General features: G+C 50.2%; 1 protein-coding gene across 8 annotated transcripts in view; it reads left to right on the top strand.

Annotated features, from left to right (window-relative positions):
- The window catches only part of TECPR2 (tectonin beta-propeller repeat containing 2), a 108,203-nt gene that overhangs the window by 51,882 nt on the left and 31,847 nt on the right, over positions 1–24,474 (top strand). For 7 of the 8 annotated variants that reach the window (XM_047080042.1, XM_047080044.1, XM_047080043.1 and 4 more), the window contains 8 exons: positions 339–522; positions 3,306–3,479; positions 5,581–5,761; positions 6,899–7,040; positions 9,651–9,891; positions 10,613–10,702; positions 12,240–12,473; positions 20,178–20,326. In XM_047080042.1, coding sequence (XP_046935998.1) covers positions 339–522; positions 3,306–3,479; positions 5,581–5,761; positions 6,899–7,040; positions 9,651–9,891; positions 10,613–10,702; positions 12,240–12,473; positions 20,178–20,326 — 1,395 coding nt within the window. The other variant, XM_047080049.1, reaches the window with a different exon arrangement.

Below are 24,474 nucleotides of genomic sequence, written 5' to 3'. Positions count from 1 at the left end.
GGATCGGAGGCACGAAATAGCAATTTGCACGCACGTTGTATAAAGCGCGGTACGCCTGTGCACAAAGCACCGCATTAGGAAGGTGTTCTCTGATGACACGGTGTTATCCCAGTAGGGGGATCCCAGTAGGGGGGTCCCAGTAGGGGACGGCAACTCCCATTTCAGAGCGCTTGCTTCTCTTCGAGCACGGCCCAAAGACAGCGGGTCCCCGCCTGTCTTCTCGGAGCTCCTCGGCTCTGCGAGCTGGAGGACGCCCTGCATGCTTGGCCTGCTGATGAGAGCACGACAGCGCAGCTCTGTCCTCTGCCACAGAACTCACCAGGCTCTGTCCTTGTCAGTTTGCAGAGAGCTGGATGGGGTACTCTGGCCCCGGCTACGGCATACTCAGCCTGGCGGTCTCCGAGAAGTACATCTGGTGCCTGGACTACAAAGGCGGCCTGTTCTGCAGCGCGCTGCCGGGCGCCGGGCTACGCTGGCAGAAGTTCGAAGACGCCGTCCAGCAGGTGGCAGTCTCACCCTCAGGTCGGCCTCCCCGGCTCCCTGCTGGCACCCCTGCAGCCCGCCTCGCACGCAGTGGGCCCTGCAGTGGCCCCATCCCTTCGGCAGACCGTCCCGTTCCTCCCGTTCCTCCCGTTCCTGCAGGTTTGGGGGGTTTTCTCCCACAGAACAGGGGTCACTCCATTTGACATCAGTTAACAAATAGAGTAAATGGATGTCTAGTTTGAATTTTTGTTTTGTTTATTAATTGCAATGGTGACACATGAAATTGTTTTTATAAGCTATACAAATAGCTTGAATTAGGGGGGTATTTTTGAGAGACTAACATACCTCTTATAAAAAGAAAATCTGTTTCAAAAATGAAGGCCTTCGGGCTGATTGAAAAATAAAATGTGTTTGTTTCCTATTGTTGCTTTAACGCAACTGAACTAATGAAGGTGGGCCTGTGGATGTGTTGGATATGTTCAGATCATTTGGTTTCCTTCCTAGCAATTATTTTTTAATGAGCGATGCTTTAGCCAAATAATCTACTCCCTGGGTGTAGAAGAAAAATGTGTTCATTCTCACAAGCCATACTTAGGCTAACCATATTTAGTGAACCATAGCAGACATTTCCTGAATGAGGTTCGACCAGACTTTCAGCCTGTACTTCCCCTACCTGTCTAGAATCATTTGCTCATCTGTTTTGTCATAATGTTGGCCACTTCACCTATTAGGGGGTAGGTAGGTAGAATAGAAGTGTTTCTATGCATTTGCCTCATAGTAACGAACTTATTGTTGGGACATTGGAATAGAAGTCAGACATTGGAGGGACGCCTGGGTGGCTCAGTCTGTTAAGTGTCTGACCCTTGATTTCAGTTCAGGCCTTTTTTTTTTTTTTTTTTTTTTTAATGTTTGTTTATTTTGAGAGAGAGTGTTCATGAGCGGGGGAGAGGCAGAGAGAGGGAGAATCCCAAGCAGGCTCTGCATTGTCAGCACAGAGCCCGAAGCAGGGCCTGAACCCACAAACCGTGAGATAATGACCTGTCAGCTCAGGTCTTGATCTCAGGGTTGTGAGTTGGAGCCCCACATTGAGCGCTGCACTGGGCATGAAGCCTATTTAAAAAAAAAAAGAAGGAGGAGGAGGAGAAGGAGAAGTCAGACAGTAGAATAGAAATCAGACAAAACGTACTGTGTGGCCTTTGACTCCTCCTCTGTAACTTCAGTGTGCTTTCAGCTGGATTTCCTTTGACCCTTTCCAGGTCACTGTTTAAAATACTAGTTTGTTCAAGGTTGCTTTGTTTTAGCTCTTTGCTTATTTGAAAATTATTTTTCCTTAGTGGCTGAGACATAGTGTATTTTGTTAGCGGGCCTTATATAACTGTGCGTTTTCATTCTTTCTCTGTCATTCACTTCTGGGTTCATCTCCCCAGCCATCTAAAAGCTTTGGTCCTGTCCTGATTCGGTTGACTACTTTGTGTCTCCAAAATGTTCAGGCCCTCGTTGACCTAGGGAGAGTTCTGTCTCCACCAGTTCAGTGTCTGAGCTGAGGGGCCCTGCAGTCTTCAGGGGGCACCGAGCCCCGTGGCGTCCAGGGTGTGCTCCGGGCTCGGCCGTCTGTCCTGCTTTTCTGCTCTTACCTCAACTCCTACTGTCAGACCCTCTGGTCTGGCCTGGCTGTGCTCTGCTGATTCCCTGGTGGTTTCTTACACGTGGCTGCCTGGCCTGTGCTACACCCTCCGTCCACATAGAACACCTGCCTCCTTCCCTCCCCTTCTTCATGTCTTTTCTTTTCTCTTTCTTTTCTTTCAATTGTATTTCAGGAATAAACTTGAATGATTCATCACTTACATGTAACACCCAGTGCTCATCCCTACAAGTGTCCTCCTTAATGCCCATCCCCCACCCTCAGTTTGTTCTCTGTAGTTGAGTCTCTTACTGTCTGTCTCCCTCTCTGTTTTTATCTTATTTTTCCTTCCCTTCCCCTATGTCCATCTGTTTTGTTTCTTGAGTTTCATGTATGCGTGAAATCATATACATTTGTCTTTCTCTGACTGATTTTGCTTAGCAAATACATTCTAGCTCCATCCACATTGTCACAAATGGCAAGATTTCTTTCTTTTTGATTGGCAAATAATATTCCAGTGTGTGTGTGTGTGTGTGTGTGTGTGTGTGTGTGTGTGTGTGTGTGTGAGAGAGAGAGAGAGAGAGAGAGAGAGGGGATCTCAAGCAGGCTCTGCACTGACAGCAGAGATCCCGATGCGGGACTCCAGCCCATGAACCACAAGATCACGACCTGAGCCGAAGTCGGACGTTGAACCAACTAAGCCACCCAAGGGCCTTCTTCACCTCTGTGTCTCAGAATCCCTTTCTGAGTGAAAAAGGATAGCCCAGCTCAAATGCTTCTTTTCCGTGCATCTTATCCCCTTAGCTGATCCAGAAATGCCTCCTTTGTGTCCCTGTGGGACTTTTCAACCTCTGGTGGGGCACCAGTTGTGCCTCCTAAGGTAACCGCGTCAGCACTACCACTGCCCAGCTCTGCTGTGTTGTCGATATGTTCTCACCTCCAGTCTCCCTAGCAGCCCCATAAGGAATGGATGAGAAAATGAGGCACGGGGACGCCAGGCGACTCGATGCCCGAAGCCACATGGCTGGTGGGCGGTGGCCAAAGGCTCATCCTTGGCGCTGCGGGCCCTTTCCCCAGTTGGGGTAGAAGCAGAAGGGAGAGAGCGGCTTTAGAAATCTCTCTCCCCGACACAACCAGAGTGAAGTTTTTTGTGTGAGTCACGACATTTACTGGATAGTGAACAGCATTTGTATTTCCGCAGGCGCCCTCCTCTGGAAGATTGAACAGAAATCTAACCGAGCTTTTGCTTGTGGAAAAGTGACCATCAAGGGAAAGCGCCACTGGTACGAAGCGCTGCCCCAGGCGGTTTTTGTGGCCCTGAGCGATGACACGGCCTGGATCATCAGGACGAACGGAGACCTATACCTGCAGACAGGTAACTGGAGGCTGTGCTCCAGCGCCCGGCGGCCTGGGGGTGATTGCTTCCTGCCGTCCTTCACTTTGTTAGGGACATGCTTAGAACGGTCGCGATGACTAAGGAGCTAAAAATCAATGTAAATTAAAGCATCTGTGGAAAGACGGTGTTTGTCATTGGAATAAATTAGCAATTTCCCGCTATTGACTCGCATTCACCCCAGGACAGATTTAAGGCAAAGATTAATAGGATTAATTAGTGAGATACAGAAACAGATTTTTCTCCTTCTGGCCAAGCATTGCCTGTCACACGTGCTACAACATCGAATCTTAGCAGGAAGGAAAATGACATTACAGTCATTTTTTCGTTTAGGTTATGGCTGGATTTTTTTCAGCCAGGTCAAGGCCTGCTTCTGTATACTTGTTCACATGTGGGTCTGGAAGAAACACAGAGAGAATTTGATCAAAGTAGCAGTTCAACTTCGTCCTAATAAACTGCCCTGCGGGAACCCTGAGCTGCTGCAGGAGACACAGGGAGACTTGCTTATTAAACACCAAGTGTAACAAGAGTGAGCGTTGGTGTCCTCTCAGCAAAACGGTCTGTGAGTTTCCAAAGGCAGTGTGATTTGCCGGCATCTGCAAAGGATATGGGGCACGGAGCTCTTTTTTGGTCGTCAGGAGGCCGTAGTGGATTTACGTAAAGATCGGTCTTCTGACCATTTAATATTGCTGATTTGGAGAGAATGTTTTAATCCGCTGCGAGCCGGCAGCCAGGGATGACTCTCTGAGATTGAAAGCCTTTGCACCTGTGGCTCTCTGTCGCATGTGGGAGGGCCAGCATCCCCGAGAAGCTGCTGCCTGAGCCCTGGTGGTCAGCCTTGCCAGCTTCTGGGCCACCTGCCAGTCCCGGTCTCTCCATCCCAGTTCCTGTGTCTCCCTTCAAGTGCAGAGAGCTCTGGAAAGGCAAAGGCATATCCAGTTTCCAAGGGCATTTGAGTTTCGTTCCTGGTGGGGAACGGAGTGCTTGTGGCCTGGGGTTGGGGAGTGGCGGCCCAGACCTACCGCGTTAGTCCCTGCGGCTGGCCTGAGGATCTGTGGTGTAGGAAGCCCCGCAGGTGACTCTCCTGGTCAAGGACGAGACGTGCCGCCGGGGACGTGGTACACGGGGTGCTTCTGCGATTAGGCGGGGCGCACCCTCAAGCAGCGAGAACTCATCGCGGGCCGACGCCATGGAGGATGGGCTTTTAGCTCCCGGCTCGTGAGACAGGCTACAAGGAGATGGGGGCAAGAGCCCCGGCCGGGGAGTCAGGGACCCTGAGCTCTGGCCCTGCCGTGGCCTTGCCTTCCATCTAGGGTCCCCCCACCCCCACTCCCGCCAACCAGGTGAGAGCAGGGAGAGGGCCGCTGCCTTGTCAGAGCTGCTCCGCGGAGGGTCAGAGGAGGGGCGGAGGCCTCGGGGCCCCGCCGTCGCCAGCGGCTGCCACAGCAGCTCGCTCACCCGGATGCTCTGAGGGGCACGGCCGCAAAGCATGGGAGGAGGGCCTCGGGAGCGGCGCTGCTCCGGGCCCGGGCCTCCTGGCTCAGCCTCTGGCCGCTCTCCTGCTCTGGGCCTTCTTGTCCTTTCCAGACTTCGTAAGATACTTTGGGACGCCGGGATTCCGAGCTGTCATTCCTTCAGTTTTCTTTTTTTTTTTTTTTAATGTTTATTTATTTTTGAGAGAGAGAGCGCCAGAGCATGAACAGGGGAGGGGCAGAGAGAGAGGGAGACACAGAATCTGAAGAAACAGGCTCCAGGCTCTGAGCTGTCAGCACAGAGCCTGACTCGGGGCTCTAACCCATGCACTGTGAGATCATAACCTGAGCCGAAGTCGGACGCTCAACCGACTGAGCCACCCAGGCGCCCCCTTCAGTTTTCAAAGCGCATCTGCAAACAATTCAGATAGACGCCATACTTAAGCACAGTTTCGCCATTTTCTGTTGACTGACCCTTAGAAGGACAAAGTACTTATTACAAAAGAACAGGCAAAATACCGAAAAAAGGAAAAGAAGCAGACGACAGAATACAAATGAGGTGTGAAATCCTGATTGTGTGTTGGGGGGCTTCCTGTCTGTCTCCCTGGCAGGTCTCAGTGTGGATCGCCCCTGTGCCAGAGCCGTGAAGGTCGACTGTCCATACCCGCTGTCCCAGATCACAGCCCGAAACAGCGTGGTGTGGGCGCTGACAGAGCAGAGGGCCCTCCTGTATCGGGAGGGCGTGAGCAGCTTCTGTCCTGAAGGGGAGCAGTGGAAATGTGACATCGTCAGGTATCCGCAGGAAGAGCAGAGACCTCTCCATCGGCTCGCTTGTCCCACCCTCGGTTCTTTGTCTGCTCGACTCCCCTTGAGGCACCCATGTGAGCCCGTCCAAGGCTGCTTCTCTGGAGCTCTCCGTGGGGATAGCATTCTCTGGAATTCTCAGAAGCCAGTGTCGGCAGCCTGACCTTGGAGACGCCCCGTGCCTGCCGCTGCCTGGCAGACTGGGCGTAGGGTCAGAGCAAAGGTTTTTTGAAATGCTGCTGCCCTCTTGTGTAACCCCGAGCATCACGGCATCCCGAGTCTCTCATGACAGTCCCCGTTCGGCACTGCCCAGTGCTGTCGGGTGGTTTCTGTTTACAGTCTCGACGGTTTAGGGCCAAATGTTTTTCTTTATTATCATCCTAGTCCATGGTAATCAGTCTCTGAATTTTAATTCGTTGGGTTACTTGTACCACTCAAAATTTTATTTGCAGACCATCAAATCGTGTTGCTGATTAGAAAAATGAGACTAGGATGCCCTTGGTTTGAACCTAGCAGCCCAGTAAACTTGAGCAGGTAGCTCCTGGGAGCCTCCCTCGGGCTGGGCTGGGCGCTCGAGGGGGTCTGCCCTGAGCCCTCCCCTCCCAGGGCTCCTGCTCCGGGGGAGCCACGTAACTGACTGAAGCCAGTTAGCGTAGATGGTCCTAAACCGGGAGTGCAGCCCGGCTGAGCCTCGAAGCTGGTGAGGGCTTCACCAGAGGGGCACGAGGGAGAAGGGCACCGCCCGCAGCGAGACGGCGTGTGCCCAGCTGCTGCCGCCCAGCACAGCCTGGCACATGGGGGGCGCCTCCGCTCGCTAGATTGTGCAGGAGGGAGCAGTGGAGGGTGTGGGGCTCCAGGCCTCGCGTCCCTTAGGTGCCTGCATTCTTTTCTTGAAGGTTATTTTCTCGTCCCTGTCAGGCCGGGTCTTCAGTATGTCTTTCGGAAGCTGCCACACATTTAAACAACATACACTGCACAGTAATGTGACTCAAAACCGGACCTTCTGTCCTTGGAACTTGTGGGTGGGGTCCAGACCCAGCCAGGAGACACTTGATTGCCACATTCCTAGTCACGCTGGGCGCTTGGAGTGTGGGTGCTGACTCCCGTGTTCTCTCCCGTTCCCAGTGAAAGGCAGGCTTTGGAACCTGTCTGTATAACCCTCGGGGACCAGCAGACTCTGTGGGCCCTGGACATCCGAGGAAACCTGTGGTTCAGGACCGGCATCGTTTCCAAGAAGCCTCAGGGAGATGACGACCATTGGTGGCAAGTAGGTACTCAGCTCCAGGGCCACTGGCCAGAGTGTCTCCCCGGGTTGGGAGCTCTGCTCCCCGTTTATAGCCCTTGTCTTCTCCGTAAAGAGACTGGGAAGGTTGGACTGAATTAAGAACACTCACTCTTTACTCTTTGATGAGTTAAACTTCGCTGTATTTGAGCACATTAGAAATATCAAGGGCTTTTCGTTGTAGGAGATAACTTACAAAGCTCTCTTCGCTTAAATTTACAGGCTTTGTTTATTGTTTCTTTTTTTGTTTCGGTGTTGCTTAGCAATTTATCCTCACGTGCTAAACAAGCCCAGGGAAGACCTAGGTAATAATGATGTTTAGGAAGAGCTAGACGGTGGGTTTGGAAACCCAACCTGCAATTCGAATTCATCTCTCTCCGCTTGCTCTCAAGGCCTCTAAGCAGGCAGTGTTTCAACAAAGAAAGGAGAATGTTCCCACATGTTCCCAGAAAAGGAAACACTCTGCGTCATAGTAGGGTATAAGCAAGCTAACTTTTCGTGACTCGGTCACAGCCAGAGTGGCCTAGAACGTATTTTCAAAGAAGTTGTCCCTTCCCCTCTTTGGTACCGTTCAGTGTAACTGTAGCTGCCCTCCCCCCCCCCCTCGCCTCCTGCTCCCATCGGCAAGGTTGTTCTGACCCTCAGCAGTTGAAAAATAAGCAATGTCTCTTCAGTGTTTGTCTCCACTGGTTCAGGTTTAAAATTTTTTTTTAATGTTTATTTAATTTTTTGAGAGAGAGAGAGCGAGCCAGAACATGAGCAGGGGAGGGGCAGAGAGAGAGGGAGACCCAGAATCTGAAGCAGAGGATCCAGGCTCTGAGCCGTCAGCACAGACCTCGACACGAGACTCGATCCCACGAAGCGCGAGATCATGACCCGAGCCGAAGTCAGACGCTTAACCGACTGAGCCACCCAGTCGGGTTGCAAAATAAAACCAGGTTCAGGTTTTATTGTTGCCTCAGACTTGCTGTGTTGAAGGCAGTTCTTTCATTGGTGGCGCTTAGGTCTTTTGAATGAGAATGTGAAAAATAAGTTGTGTTTGCTATTTAACGAGTAAGTGTATGTGTACGTATGTCTCTAATTTGATATGCCAGATACTACCTGAGAGGTCGTACAAATGATTTCAAAATATCCTCTCCGTGCTTGTAACTGTATTGTATGGTTATACACACACACACACACACACACACACACACACACACACACTCTGTCTCTCATGTATGTATGTACCCAATTCCATTTTTAAATAACCTAAAGAAAGTTAGATACCATTTACCATAATATTGAGAACCTTATCTTTAGAGACCTTTAATTTGACAGAATCCTCTACGAGGTATTTGGAAGCGTAGTTATTCTAATTACCGTAAGACTGATTTCTCTGTAGCTCTAGAGCCAGCTTTATGTTTGGCTGCTAAACCTTTCTTTTTTTTAATATGCATCTTGCTTATCTGCAAGTGTGGGGTGCTAAGGCAGTCTGTCACCGACTTGCTGCGTGGCCTTGGCGTGTGCACTCCCAAGGAAGAACAGAGCTCGCTGGGCCGGCACACAGCAGTGTGCGTCGTGAACCCCGGAGCTGGGTGCCCAGCGTTCTGTGGGCTGCGATGGAGACCACCCAGCCGGGCTGGCGGAGCGCTTACCGACAGTAGGAAGTGGGGCCGCGGGGTCCTGATGTGGTCTGATGTTCACTTAAACTTCAGTTAGGGCGGCGGCTCGTCCTTTCATGGATTTAAAAAAAAGCAGATTTGTACACTTAAGTACCGAGTGTTGCGGTAATTCCCTTTTTGTTTGGTTTTGTTTATTATAAATTAAGTTCCCTATGATAAATGATGTCCCTTTCACTCGATTGTGTGTGACCTGGGAACGTGGCCTGCACAAGGCTGTCCTAGGAGTAGGGGAGCGACATTCTCTATAATCCAGCCCGACGGGGGCAGACGTATACATGAGAGTCACATGGAATCAGATTTTGACCATCTTAGAAAGAACTTTCTCACAACCAGAGCTGCCGAACAGGGGGAGGCTCTCCCCAGAGGCGCCCTGGAGAGTGTCTTTCGGGAATGTTAGAGAAGCAGCTTGCACACGTGAACCAGGGTGTGCCCTTCACGTCCAGGGCAGTCCCAGCTCGTGCTGTTGAACTGGTGTAATTACTGACAGTCCTAGTTTAGACCGTAACCCTACTTACAATACCTCGTTTGACCCGAGTTGTGATTCTGAGGACCGCACACTGTTGTCTGTTGGAAATACCTAACTTTGAAAGCAAAATCACCCATTCTCACTGATTAGAATAAAAGGCTTTGGGGGCCTGAGGGGGTCACAGGTAATCACAACAGTAATACATGCTGTTGTGACGGTCCATATCCTATGAAAACGTAGAAAACAGAAGGGGACGTTTTCTGCCATCCCTCTAAACCCGACCCTCAGAATCAGCTACAGCTGGTGGTCTGGTAGCGTCCTGCCGGCCTTGCTTCGGTGCTGACACAGTGGGCACGTGCACACGTGTGTCAGGTGTTGCCGCACGAGGGCCGAGCCTCACTGTCCGTGCACAGGGGGAGGGCGCTTGTGGCCGCTGAGAGTGGGGTGTCTTTCTGTCCCCTCCAGGTGAGCATCACAGACTACGTGGTGTTCGACCAGTGCAGCTTATTCCAGACCATAATCCATGCCACGCACTCGGTGGCCACCGCAGCCCAGGTGCCCGTCGAAAAGGTGGCGGATAAACTGCGCATGGCCTTTTGGTCTCAGCAGCTTCAGTGCCAGCCAAGCCTTCTCGGGGTCAACAACAGTGGCGTCTGGATCTCCTCAGGCAAGAACGAATTCCATGTCGCTAAAGGAAATCTCATCGGTGGGTGAATTACTTGTCTTTTTATGTTGACTTGATTGGCAGCTTCGCTTTAAAGCCAGCACTGAAACAAAAGCTTTAAGATCTCAACTTCAGAAGATAATTTGGTGCCAGTGTGTGAAGTGTTTGTAACGGAGGCGTTCTTTATGCTTTGTATCAGTTTCCTTTTTTTTTAACCTGTCGTTCCTGCAACTTGGGTACCAGCATTTGGCTGGTGTGTGATCAGTTTCTACTGGGAATCTGTGATGATATAGAAACGGCAGATGGAGCTCATTTTTATGTTCATAATTTCACATTCAAATGAAAAAGCGCACCCAAACTACAGTGCTCGGTAAGACAGAATAGTCCATTTACTAGAGGAAAAGTTCTTTCACTGTGGGGAATGAAGGCTCTGATGAGATCTGTGAGTGTCGTTAAGAATCCACGTGTACCCACGAGGACTTCGTTTCTGTGAGTGAAGCCCAGCTTTGTGCATTTTTTCCAGCTCACCTCCCTCTGCACATCTCACCCGCCCGCCCACCTACCTGACCCTGGCAGGACTGGGCTCTGCTTGTCAGCATAGAAAGGAAAACAAGGGACTGGCCTCACAGCACTGGTGTGGACCTCCTAATCTAAGGGCACTCTAGAATTAGCTGTAAGAGGTTTGAAAACCAGTTGTCCCGAACCAGAGCTTTGGTGTGTGTGTGTTTTCTTCTTTCTTTAACACACTTCGTATTCCTTCTAGGCACTTACTGGAATAATGTTGTTCCCCGAGGGACAGCTTCTGCAACAAAATGGGCCTTTGTGCTGGCTTCCACTGCTCCCACAAAGGAAGGTTGGTTGAGAAATGTAGTGCATGGGTTGGCTGTTGCAAGGTGAAAGCCATGGTCTGACCATGGCCTTGCTGCAATGGCGTGTGGCTGGGTAGGCCTCAGAGATGGTACAGTGGCTTCACGGACAAGCATCCCTTGTCGGCTGAGCCAAGGCCCCCGAAGCTGGATAGGCCTGACCAGGAGAGAGGGTCTAGTGTGGGGACATCGAGTGAGTCCACAGGCAAAACGCCATTTCAAAGGAGAGAAACAATTGGTGTCCCACCAGAGCCACAGCTGGAGACTCCCAGCGACATGTCAGGGTCCAGAGCACTGCAGCCAGCGGGCACCAGCGTTCTCTGGGTGTCTTTCCGTTTCCCCTTGGGAAGTCTTCCGTCACCTCCCGGTAACCTCTTTCAGTCTGGTTTTCAGCCTCCGGCTAGTTGTGCCGTGTTAGGGCAGGCCTCCCCTGCAGAGGCAGACCTCCTGCAACTCCACTCAGGGTGCCCCTCCCTCCCAGAGCGCAGGGTTTGGAGGTGGGAGCTGAGAGCCCAGGCAGTCAGGTAGCCCCGCTGGGAAGTGGCAGAAGGCTCCTTCTAGGATCGCCCCGGGGGCGGGACGGGCAGATGCCGAGAGGCCTGTGGTCCAGACAAGACAGCTGGGTAGTCAAGCCGTTAGTCCCACTAGGATTTGGCTAACTTGTCCGTACAGTAAAATGTTTTCTTGCCTGATCACTCTGACCACGGTTCTGAAATCTGTAAGCTCCGAAAAGCATGGGTTCTCTCCTGAGATTGGCACAAATTCATTTGGCAACAAAACCTGACCTGAACCCGACGTGAGGCTGCTTATTTCTGCCACCAATTAGGCTTGTGGCAGGAACAGTACTGCGTTTCGTGGCTGCCTGGCTCCCTGAGGCTGTTACTTAAATTTGTGGCATGCCCAACACCTTAGGTATTCAAAACCCAAAAATAGTTGAATTCTTAAACCTATCTGGCCACAGGTTTTAGACAATGTGTTCTCACGGAGGTTCTGACTTTCCCAGAGGTTGTCTGCATTTTAAACCGAACCTGTTAAGCCTGAAGGACTGTACAAATGGTGAGGAGGAAGAGAGGGTGAATTTTTGAGGAGAGGCTGGGGAGGAGAGGAGGCCCTCCGGCTTCCCAAGCCTCCCTGCCCGCCCACCCCCTCCACCAAGACAAGACTAGGGGAGTTTGGTCGCGTCCTTCTGAGGAATCGCTGCCGTCCCTCCCTCCAGAGCGCCAGGCACAGCCAAATCAAAGACTCTCCAGCCCTTACAGAACGTCCGAGGTCGGAGCCACAGAGCCCACTTTGTAGCCTTCATCAGATCTCATAAGCCCTGCTTTCTTTCCTCCCTTTAGAACATCTCAGGCTTGTCTCTTAACCGGCTGGCCACGGGGTGCGCCTCTGACCTCTGACCTCTGACGTAGAGCGCACAGAGCGAGCCTGCTGCGCAGCCGTGCTGGGAGCTGTCGGGTGTCGCCTGCCCAGAGGCCGGGGTGCCTTGTGCGTTTCTCCAGTGACGAACATGAACCTTTTCCGCAGGAAGCTCCTTGTGGCTGTGCCAGAGCAGCAAGGACCTGTGCAGCGTCAGCGCCCAGAACGCTCAGTCCCGCCCCTCCACGGTGCAGCTGCCTCCCGACGCCGAGATGAGGGCTTACGCCGCCTGCCAGGACGCCCTGTGGGCCCTGGACAGCCTCGGCCAGGTGTTCATCCGGACGCTGTCCAAGAGCTGCCCCACAGGCATGCACTGGACGAGGCTGGACCTTTCCCAGCTAGGTAGGCCACCGTGGTCAACTTGTGGGAATTCTTTGGCTTCTAATGTTTACTTACCGGAGACAGAAAGCCGGGGAAGGGCAGACAGGTGGGGGAAGGAGAGAGAGAGTCCCAAGCAGGCTCCACGCTGTCAGCGCAGATCCTGACGCAGGGCTCGATGCCACAAACCCTGAGGTCACGACCTGAGCCAAAATCAAGAGTCGGATGCTTAACCGACTGAGCCACACGGGCACCTCTCAGTTTGTGTGAATTCTTATAGGACATTGTGTAAGTTGCTGGATTTTAGGACATTGATGAGCCCCTTGTGCAGATTAAATGGGCCTCGTCCTTTTACAGGGAGCCTCCTCACCCCTTCCAGCTTTGCGGTGCTTGCAGAGCCCAGAAGGAGCGCCTGCTCAGAGCGGGTTTTGCCACCAGAACTTGGCGCTCCCACTCAGCATGGCGCGTGGCTTTGTGTCCTTCAGGTCTTGCATCAGCACCCGTGTGCCTGTCTCTTCTGCAGCTAGAATAGTGTCCCACGAGCGGGTGTCCTTTCTTTCTCGGGCAGACTGAGGGGATGACGTGCGTCTCCTGACTGTGGCTCTTCTCTTGAGCCTCCCCTCGAGGGCTGCGGGGCACACGATGCCGTTTATAAATAAGTCGTTTGTATTCCAAGAAGCAAGATGATAGAGTGAGCCCACAACATTAGGTTATTCTCCAGGCATCTTCTTGATCGACCAGCAGCTTACGTGTGGCTCGTCTGACAGTAGAGACTTGTCTGAAGGTGGAGACTGCTCCCCCAGAAGGTCCACATGAGCCTTAGGGACACTCGCCCACCATACGCTTTCCCATCTTGGTCAACAGACAACCAGCGTTTTTTGTTTGGTAGGTGGTAAACTTGAATTGTACCGGCATTTAATATTTGAGAATTCAACCACATGTACTCATTACAAAAAAAAGGAGAGGGGTGCCTGGTCGACTCAGTTGGTAGAGCATCGACTCTGTCTCCAAGTCGTAAGTTCAAGCCCGCGTTGGGCTTAGAGTTTGCTTAAAGTATATTTATATTATATATATATATATATATATATATATATATATATATATAATATATGTAATACCTTTCGTTAAAAAATATACGTTGAGATATGTTTGTATATTATATATATAATATGTATTTGATATGTATTTGTTGTTAAAGTCTATATATTATATATAATAAAATATATAATATTAGTTTGTGTATATATATATGTATAATACATATGCAAAGAGAAGGAGAAAGAAAAAAAAAGCAAGGGAGGCCTCCTTGCCTGCCTGCCTCCCCAGCAGCCCCCCGCTGTGTCTCCGGCCGCCGGGGGCCTCTCACCCTCCCATGAAACAGGCTGGGCCTCCACTGGTCTCAGCCCGAGTGGCCCCTGCAAGGTGCCATATAGAGGGGTCATTATTCTTCTGTCCAACAAGACCCCCAAATACCATCCACGTCAACTAAAGAGGCAGGTTGGCTCTCAATTGAGGAAGCAAACTCTGTTCTAAAGCTAAGAATTTTCCAGGGTCATGCTCCCTTCAGCAGCATGTATACTAAAAATAGGAATGTTCCAGGGTCATTTTGATGACTTATGCTTTTGGCCTCATACCCTGTCGTTTGAACCTAATCCCAGCACCGGGGCCGTCACCTTCCAGCTTTTGGGAGTTTGCCAGCCACCATTACCGACGGTGACTGACCAGACCAGGCTGTGGCTGCTTATGGCCCTGAGTGCTGGTGACGGGTGGCCCTCCTGCCTGCCCTCAGAAGCCTTGTTGCTGTTCAGAGATCCTACTGGCCTGAGCCTTTCTCTAGCAGCCCCGGCCAGACCAGTCTGGGAGATGCTACCAGCTCCTTCTGGAGGAGGCCAGGGCGCGATTTGTGTCCTGCCACCGCTGGGTCCCGAAGACTGTGGGAGGCCTTGCTCTTCTGCACAGGCCAGGTGAGGGCAGAGCTGTCTCCCACAGCAACCCCCCACCCCCACCCCGAGTCCCTCAGAGGATGCCGTCACGCCGGAGTGAGTGCGGGGCGGATGGCGTCGTGCCAGGCTGTGCTGGCGGGACTGGCTCTGCCCGAGGCCGCCAGGCACCCACAGCTCCCGCCTCCCTTCCGGGGCAGTGCAGTCCTCCTGGCACCAGCTGCACGATCGCAGGTCTCTGAGGTGCCCGTGTGAGCTTCGCTGGGGCGGCGGCCATTCTTTCCAGAGAGGAGAAGCTCAGCTTTGCGGGGATTGAGGCTCAGTTTAAGAGAACTCGCCCTGAGCAGGCTCTGGGACCCCGGGCGAACTGATGGGTTCCCTTTGGACCTCAATTCCTCCCCTCCCTAACGGGAACAGCCGTCCCCACCGCAGACAGGTGATGCGGGGAAGCATCCTGCGTAAACGTGAGCTTCTCGGGCAGGTGTCCTGCACAGGGTCTCGTCGAGCCAACGTTAGCTGCGTCACACCTTGGGCTGGTGGGGGGGAGTCCAGCCATGTGCCTGGTGCCTGGTGCCTTTCTTGGTCTGAGCTCTAGATTTTGTTTCTTCATCTGGGTTGCCAGCAGACACTGAAATGATGGACAGAGAATCCTTTTACCATTTTTTGAACGTAGGAGAACGCAGTCCTGAATCGGTAGACGGCGTGTTGGGGCAGGGGAGGTGGGCATGATGATGTGGGAGTGGTGCCGGCCTCCTGCTGTGCCAAGGTGAGGGGGTGGGGGGTAGGGGGCGGTGAAAGGCTGGCACAGACCACCAGGTGCTGTGTTACTGGGCTCTCTCCAGGTGTGGGCAGCGTAGCCTGTGGGACAAACAGGTGAGTCAAGCGGTTTATCATTTAAACAGGGGGATGCAGATTTCGAGTTCAGGTGTGTGCTCCCTGCCCTGAGCCTGACGTGCAAGTGTCCTTGGAAGGCTGTCATTGGGCAGCACGCATGGAACAGTAGGAAATAGAAAGTGTGGTGATCTGGGTACCAGTCCTGCCTTGAATTGCTCGCCTGGATTGTTCCTTTACAAGTTGGCCGTGGCGGGTGCTCACAGCAATGAAAGGAAGCACAGCCTCTGCAGGAGTATGACTGCGTGTGAGGACTTTGAGGATGAAACTCCTCTCTCCCAGATGTATCCTTTTTCCTGATTTCACTCCTCTGCTCCCATTAAATTCTTCTGGAAAAGGCAGTCTCCTCTGTGGCTGTCTGCGGTGTCTCTTCCGTCTACCTCAGAGGGTCTCCTAGCCCCTGATCCTTGCTTCTCTCCCAGCACTGCCAGGGTCCGAGGCCCCTCCTCAACGCCTGTTCTCCTGCAGGAACCGCCTCACGACGCCAGGCGTGCCCACCCCCCCCCCCCCCCCCCGCTTGCCAGATCCGTCTTCCCCAGACAGCTCCAGGGGTGGACCCTCAACATCAAACAGCTCCACACTGCCCCGGCGTCAGGGTGGCACTGGGGGCCATCGCAGCCTGGCCCAGCCTTCCTTGCACGGGCCTCGTGCAGTGGTCCCTCCAGCCACCAGTCGTTGTCCCTTGGTGCACGGGCCATGCTTGTCTTGCCACGGCCTAGAATGTCCTCCCTGCTCTTTCCTTCCTCTGCCTCTTCTTCGGGCCGAGACTGTCCCCCGCCCTGCCCCAAGCTTTCTTCGGTCAGTGCTCCCCTCGGGATGCTTTCCCACCGCGTACCCTGAACGCTCTGCGCCTGCTCTGGACGGCAGCCACTGTAGCCTGACCCTGTGGCGTTTGCACACAGAGGAGGACCGTGTGCTTGGCCACATCCACGCACAGCAGGAAATTAGGGCGTCAGGGAAAGTGGTTATTACTGGTGAGCTCCATTTCTAAGTAATTCTGGGATATGAGTTTGGATCCTGTCTTTGGCCTTGATACTGATCATCGCAAAACTGCCTAACAGCCAGGTACAAAGATGTCCTTCCTCACCGTTCATGAGTTCATCCACCTCCAAGCTGCCACCAGCTTGGTCAGGCTGCGATTTATCTGTGTCCCTCTCTTCAGTTTTGGCCTCTTCTTTATAAGTATTCTGACATTACGAACATGGAAAGTGAAAGCCCGTCTTCCCAGTGCTGACAGTGTGATCCAGCCCTCCTCACACCGGCAGCACCAGCTTTTTGTAAAGTCTGGAACGTAACCAGCCGTGACACTGGAAGCAGAAATTTCAGTTTCAAGGATGACTTTAGCAAAGTATCAAGTCACGAATGTGATTTCTACCTTTAATTTCTTTCTAAAGACATAACATCACTCTTCTGCCCCTATTCAAATTACCAGGTCAGTTGCTACTTTGAGATTGAATTAAGAGAATTCTTAGATGTCCGGCTACTGAACCCAGTTTTAGAGACTGAAAATGGAATTTTGCAATTTATTACAATCCTAGTTTGGGGAAGAAAATTTGCATCATTTAGCAGGTATTTAAGATGTTCACAACATTTCATTTCTCAGTACACATAAGTATGCATTATGTCGGGCACTGGAATGTCAGCAAACTAATGCAACTTGTAATTTGATTCATCTGGGCATAGCATTTAATGAGGAAATATTTAGTGTCAGTTTTTGCCTTTAGGTTACAAATAGGATTATGGTAGGCAGTAGTTTATGCAGAAAAGCATTTTATAAATAGTAAAACACCAAATAAATGCCCCTTTTTGTTCTAAAATATATGTTTAAAAGTAATCCTAAAGGGAAAATGTCTCCTCTGTTGAAGAAAGTAATTAAAACTTATTTTAAATGCAAGAAAAAACAAAGCGGGGAAAGGCAAGAAAATGATAGCATGTCTGTGTTCATCAGGCTGCTAGCGTAATAACAGTCCCGAGGTATCAGCAACTTAACACCGTGAATGTTGCTTTCCTGCCACCACAAAGTTGACTCTCAGTCTCTAGGACTGTGTCCTCTGCTGCAGTGAGGGCCTGTGGCCTCACCGTCATGGGCACTACAGCAGGGGACGGCTTCTGCCCACAGCCCGCTGTCCGTGCTAACGATGAGGTCCTGCCCAACTGGAAGGGCCTGCAGGGGAACCATGGAGTGTTTGGGAGGGCCGTAGTCCCCACCACCTGTCCTGACCTTCTCTGCAGAGCAGTCTCCTAAACCTTCAGTATTCAGGCAGCCTGGGGGACCCTCTGTGAGGTAGAAAACTGCAGAAAAGCCTTCTGTTAAACGTTTTCTTCTTTGACCTGTGTCTTCAGGATAAGCCATTGTATTTACTGACATGTGTATTCTAGCAGCCTTTACTTTTTTCTGAAAGAATATTCCTAACGTGTGAACTGCGTGTTCTGTTGGCGGTGTTGATAGTCACTGCTAACTGAGCTGCTGGCCCGGTGCGGCTTTGTCACCGTGGAACCGTTGTCACCATCAGCTACTGCCTTGACTTCCTATTAGGGTAGGTTGAAGACTCCGGCATAAAATTAATTTTCATTTAGCATTTTAAAATTAGCCTTCGTTTCTCAGCTATTTCTGTAATTTACTGCTGAAGGTACTTTATTTTGATCGGTACGAATCTTTCACCATGTAATGTTAGAGCCCTAGGGAGTCTATCTGAACTCCCTGGTAAGACATTCCATAAAAGATTAAGGAAGGAAGAAATAAAGTTTATTTCAGTATAAGAAAAACCATCTGTAGGATATGCACAAAGGAATACTGAGACTTTTTCGTGTAGTGGTCAGTTCATACTTTTAAGCTGGTGTCATAGCTGAAGCCACCTGACAAGATGTCCACACGCAGGATCGGTGCTGTATGTTTTAGTGCAGAAACATCGTCTGCCGTCTGATACCAGGGACAGCTATGAGCTGACCGACAGCAGCCCTGCCACTGAACGTAGCTGCACCACCTTTTCCCCCTGCTTTAAAGTCAAGGTGGCCCATCAGATTTAAAAACTCAGCAAAAAACACTGTCAAGAAAATGAGAAGGCAAGCCACAGACTGGGAGAAAAGACTCCTAATGCGTATATCTGACAAAAGACTCGTATCCAGAATAAACAAGGAAATCCTCTAACTCGGTCATCAAAAGACAAACCATTAAATTTGAAAAATGAGCAAAAGACTCGAACGGGTACCTCTCAAAAGAAGATATACCCCATAAGCACATTAAAAGAGTCTCAGCATCATTAGTTATCAGGGAAATGCAAATTAAAACCATGACAAACTACCTCTTCACACCCAGAATGGCCGACATGGAAAGGGTGGCAACACCAAGTGCTGGCGAGGGTGTGGGCAGCCGGCCTGCACTGCTGGTGGGCGTGCAGAATGGCAAATGGGGGGGGGGGGGCGCCTGGGTGGTTCATTCGGTTAAGCATCCACCTTCGGCTCAGGTCATGATCTCTCAGTCTGTGAGTTCGATCCCCGCGTCGGGCTCTGTGCTGGCAGCTCAGAGCCTGGAGCCTGCTCCGGATTCTGTGTCTCCCTCTCTCTCTGCCCGTTCCCCACTTGTACTCTGTCTGTCTCTCTCAAAAGTAAACATTAAAAAATAAAAAAAAGAATGGCAAATGAAAGCCTACCCCACAACCTTGCACTTCCACTTCTAGGTACCGTTCAAGAAAAACAACGCGTCCACAAAAAGTCTTCCATAGCGACTTTACTCCTAATAGCAAGAAGTGGGCGTGGCCCGAGTGTGCTCACTGGGTGGCCAGGTGGCCGGGTGGCTGGGTGGCCGGGTAAACCTTGTTGTTGACAGGCAGCCGAGCAACATTCAGCAACCTGAGAAGCGACACTGCGTGTGAATCCTGCCCACAGTTCACTGAGTCAAAGAGGCCAGACCCCAGAGACCGCATACCTGTGGTTGTTTTTATGGACCTCTAGACCAGACTAGTAACCCGTGGGTGCCTCAGGGGAGGGGACTGACTCGAAGTGGCCCAAGGGAACTTTCTGGGGGATGAAAATGTGCTCTAACTCGACAAGACACGGTTACCTGGGTATGTTCATCCGTCAAAACCGACGGATCAGAACACGTCAGATCTGTGGGCTCACCAGAGTCCCCGCGGTCGGGTAGCTGGTGTGGAGGAGCTGAGCTGGCCTGGGTTCAGACCTTTGCCTCCTGGCTTAGCCACAGTCTCACCCTGGGACCTTGGGCAAATGTCTCTGTGTCTGAGTCCTGATGGCCTCCTGAGACTGAGCCGATAATCACTGCGTGCCACTGCTCCATTGCAGGCTTTGGATTGAGGCATCCCACACTTAGCTGCACCTTGTCCCAAGGCTGTAACCAGGCTGTGCTTTTGGCCACATAGACCATCAATCAAGTGTAATTTCTCTTGAGAGCCTCCTCCCATTTCCCTTCCTCTTAAAATTGGTTTAATCAATAAGGAGAAATGTAGAAAGAAAAATGAAGATTCTAGGGGGCTTAGTTCATTATTAATTCTCATTCGGGTCCAGATTTCCTGATAAAGAGGGGCGCCCTCTCCCCAGATGCAGAATTTGCCGGTGCTGTGCACGGATGTGATGAAGCTAGCGACGGGGCCCACGCAGGGACTAACCCTGCGCTTATCGGCCCCGGTGCCCGGTGCCGGCAGCATGCTGACTGCCCCGCCCGGTGCCAGAGAACCTGCCGAGTGGCGCCTGGCCGGTGGCAGGGCGGCCAGAGGCCTCGGAAATGCCCCTGAGCTGTGGCGTTCTCAGACCACAGGGTCAGCCGCAAGAGCAGCCTCACCTCTTTCTTTGAAGGATAAATCAAAGTCCATAGATTTAAGTGAAGGATTCGTCATTTTACAAAAGCAATTAGCGTGTGGCCTTTTCCTTCATTTGCCTGCAGGACCTATAAAACTGACAAGCCTGGCGTGTGGAAATCAGCACATCTGGGCCTGTGATTCCAGGGGCGGAGTTTACTTCCGAGTAGGAACCCAGCCTCTCAATCCCAGTCTCATGCTTCCGGCCTGGATAATGATTGAGCCGCCTGTCCAGGTAAGCCAACCCTAACTGACACCAGGCTGCCCCTCGTAAAGGCGGGAGCTGCCGGATCGCTGTGCCGGGGAGGGGACCACCCCCGCCTGCGTGCGCGCCCCAGCAAGCGGGGGCGGAGGCACATGTCCGGGGAGCAAGGCGCGCCCCCAGCCCGCGCTCACCCGTCTCTCCCAGGCGCGGAATTTAGAGCCGAATGCATCGTTAGAGATGATCTGAGCCAACACTTCAGGTTTTTTTCTTCTCAAAATAAAAATATTTTGACTTTTTACAAAACAAACGTTGTGTTTTAAAACAATAAAATCAGGGGCGTCTGGCTGGCTCAGTCCAGTGAGTATGCGATCCTTGATCTCGAGATCGTGAGTTCAAGCCCCAAGTTGGATGTAGAGATTACTAATAAATAAGTAAGAATAAAATCAAGCAGTACCCAGAAGTACGGCAAAGAAAATAAAAGCCACTCAGATCTTGTCAGCACCTTGTGAGTACCTCTCCTGGCTTGTTGAGTTCTGTGTCCCGTCCCCACCCCCACGGCATTTCAGCTTACCGTATGTTCCCAGTGTTTTTCTTTTCTACTTGACTCTTCCACCATTGATAACAGAAGCAGGGGTCTGATTTTAGTGCACTATTTAATTACCTTTAAAGATCTAATGGGCCTGGTTGCTATACTAGGTTTATTTCTGTTAAAATGTATACTTAGGGGTCTGTGATTTCGTGACTTATCTGCTCCAACTCCTGCTAGGCCCTATTTTGTGAATTTGTTGGAAAAAACATGATGTTGCCATTTGCAGAGGCAGCAACGGGACAGTGGTTAGTCCTTAAACAGAAGAATGCTTAAATGGGGACAGGCAGGTAATCAGGTGTTTGGGTAAAGGCCCGCGTTCGTGACTATCTATGTTTTATGCATCATCAACCCCCAGGGACAGAGTGACAGAAGTCGAGGGGCAAGTTGCAGGGCCATCTCTGAGGACCTCCAGTCCTCCCAGGAGACATGGGGTGTGTGCTGGGAGGCCCTATGGTTGGACCAGAGGTCGTGTGGGAGTTCGAGGTCCTGGCCACAGAGGCTCCGCGTCCCCACTGGTAGATGTTCCTCCCTCATGGAGTTAAGGGGAGGGTGGGTAGAATAATGTCCAATGGCACCTTGTGAATCAGAAAGCGCTGTGCAGATGTGAGGTGACATATGATGAACGAGGATGCGGGCTCACTTCTCTGCACGCAGTGGCGCAGCGGGAGCAGGTCACCCGGCAGAGGGGAGTTTGTCATCACTGGCCTTGCTGAGCGCTGCCTGTGCACAGTGATGAGCAGAGACAAGCCAGCGTGCGGCTCGCTTCGTTGGCGTTCGGAAATTCTCTTTACGCAAGGCACCCTCTTATTGCCTGAGCCCTTTGGTACGTCGCTGTTAGCACATCCCTTTTTTTTTTCTAAGAGCTTTATATTATTTCTTTTAAGAGTTACAGTTCACCCTTTCATAGTGTAAAATTCAGGGGGTTTTAGTATATTCAGGAAGTTGAGCAACACTTACTACTACCCTGTTCCAGAACTTTCTCATCACCCCAAAAAGAAAGCACATACCTATGAGTAGTAATGGTAGGGTGGGTAGGTAGCCCATATCCTCTTCTGGAACCCCCACCCCCTCAGCCACTAATCTCCCTTCTATTTTTATGCCTTTGCCTATTCTGGATCTGTCTGTTCATATAATGGAATCGTACAATAAGTGGCCTTCTCTGCCATCTTTCACTTAGCGTCGTGTTTTCAAGTACTGTAGCACATTGTAGCATGTATCAGTGCTTCGTTCCCTTTTGTGACTAATATTTCGTCATGTGGATAGATGTGTTGTTTATCTGTTCATCGGTTGGTGGACGCTCAGGGTGTTCCCACGTGTGGGCTGCCGTGAATAATACTTCATGTACGAGTGTTTGTGTGGACTTAACATTTTCCATTCAATAGAACGTGTAGATACCTTTAAAGGGAATTGCAGGGTCAGATGGTGAATGTACATTTAAATGTTTAAGGAACTGGGGCACCTGGCTGGCTCAGTCGGTAGAGCATGTGTCTCTGGATCTCGGGATTGTGGGTCCGAGCCCCACATTGGGCGTAGAGATTACTTAAAAATAAAATTGAATAAACGGACGAGCTGATTTCCACAGTGACTGCGTCATTTTGCCTTCCACCAGTAATGTATTAGAGTTCTCGTTTCTCCACATCCTTTCCAAAAAGTTGTTCTTGCCCGATGTTTTTATTCTAGCTATCCTAGTAGGCGTAAAAATGGCATCTCGTGGTTTTGACTTGCATTTCCCTAAATGACTAATGATGTTGAAGATCTTTTCATGCACTTACTGGTCCTTTGTATATCTTCTTTGGAGAACTGTGTATTCAGATTCTTTGCTCATTTGTCAACTGAGCTATTTATCTTTAAATTCTTGAGTTATAAGAGTTCTGTAGGTATTCTGGGTTCTAGACCCTTATCAGATACATGATTTACATATGCTTTCGGTGAGTTATGTGCTAACTGTTGCCTGATCCAAGGTCTTGAAGATTTGCATCTGTATTTTCTTTTAGACATCTTACAGTTCTAGCCCTTACATTTAGATGTTTGATTTATTTTCAGTTAATTTTCATATAGGGTACAAGGTGGGTGTCCAAATTCATTCCTATACACATGAATATCCAATTATACCAGCACCATTTGTTCTTTTTGATTCAGTTATCATGAAGGGCTGTCAAAATCAATTCATCATAAATGGAAGGACTTTTTTACTTTAGTTCTATTTTAGTGATCTGTATGTCCGTCATCAGGCCAGTACCACATTGTCCTGATTACTTAGCTTTGTTGTAAATTTTGAAATCAGGAAGTGATTTTTCTTTTTCAAGATTGTTTTGGGGGTACCTGGGTGGCTCAGCAGTTAAGCATCCAACTCTTGATTTCAGCTCAGGTCATGATTTCACAGTTCGTGGGTTTGAGCCCCGCCTTGGGCTCTACACTGGCAGTGTGGAGCCTGCTTGGGTCTCTCTCTCTCCTTCTCTCTCCGCCCTCTCCCACTTTCTCTGTTTATCTCTCTCAAAATAAATAAATAATATAAACTTTTTTAAAAATACTGTTTTTTTTCTACTCTGGTCCTTTGCACATCCATATGAATTTTAGGATCAGTTTGTCAATTTCTGCAAAAAAAATGCTAACATTTTTATAGGAATTGTGTTGAATCTGTAGATCACTTGGGGAAGCATTGCCATCTTCATAGTATTAAATCTTCCAATCCATGAACATGGGCTGTCTTTTCATTTATTTATATCTTCTTTAATTTCTTTCAGCAGTTTTGTGGTTTTCAGAGTATGTGTTTTTAACTACTTTTGTTAAATGTATTTCTAAGTCATTTATTCTTTTTGATACTACTATAAATGGAATTTTTTTAATGCTTATTTATTTTTGAGAGAGAGAGAGAGAGAGAGTGTGTGTGTGCAGGAGTGCACAAGCTGGGGAGGGGCAGAGAGAGAGACACACACACAGAATCCAAAGCAGGCTCCAGGCTCTGAGCTGTCAGCACAGATCCTGATGTGGGGCTCAAACTCACAAATTACAAGATCGTGACCTGAGCCGAAGTCAGATGCTTAACTGACTAAGCCACCCAGGCACCCCGGAATTGTTTTCTTAATTCCATTTTCAGTTTGTTCATTGCTAGTATAAGTTTCTGTATATTGATTTTGTATCTGGAAACCTTGCTAAACTTATTTTAGTTCTAATAACTTTTTTGTGGATTCCTTAGGATTTCTTATGTACAAAATCATGTCATCTACAAAGAGAGATAATTTTACTTCTTTTCCTATCTGGATGCCTTTTCTTCCTTCCTTCCTTCCTTCCTTCCTTCCTTCCTTCCTTCCTTCCTTCCTTCCTTTCTTAAATGCTTATTTATTTTTGAGAGAGAGACAGAGCACAAGCAGGGCAGGGGCAGAGAGAGAGAGGGAGACACAGAATCCAAAGCAGGCTCCAGGCTATGAGTTGTCAGCACAGAGCCTGACATGGGGCTTGAATCCACACAGTGAGATCATGACGTGAGCCAAAGTTGGACGTTTAACCAACTGAGCTACCCAGGCGCCCCATATTTCTTTTCTTGCTTAATTACCCTGACTAGAACCTTCTGTACGATGTTGAGTAAAAG

The sequence above is a fragment of the Lynx rufus genome, unplaced genomic scaffold (genome assembly GCF_022079265.1).
Source record: "Lynx rufus isolate CCGP_SWC_20201006 ecotype Redwood Valley unplaced genomic scaffold, mLynRuf1.p SCAF_17, whole genome shotgun sequence".
Taxonomy (NCBI): Eukaryota; Metazoa; Chordata; class Mammalia; order Carnivora; family Felidae; genus Lynx; species Lynx rufus.
Note: the sequence above shows the minus strand (reverse complement) of the source record. Positions and strands in the feature narration are given on the sequence as shown.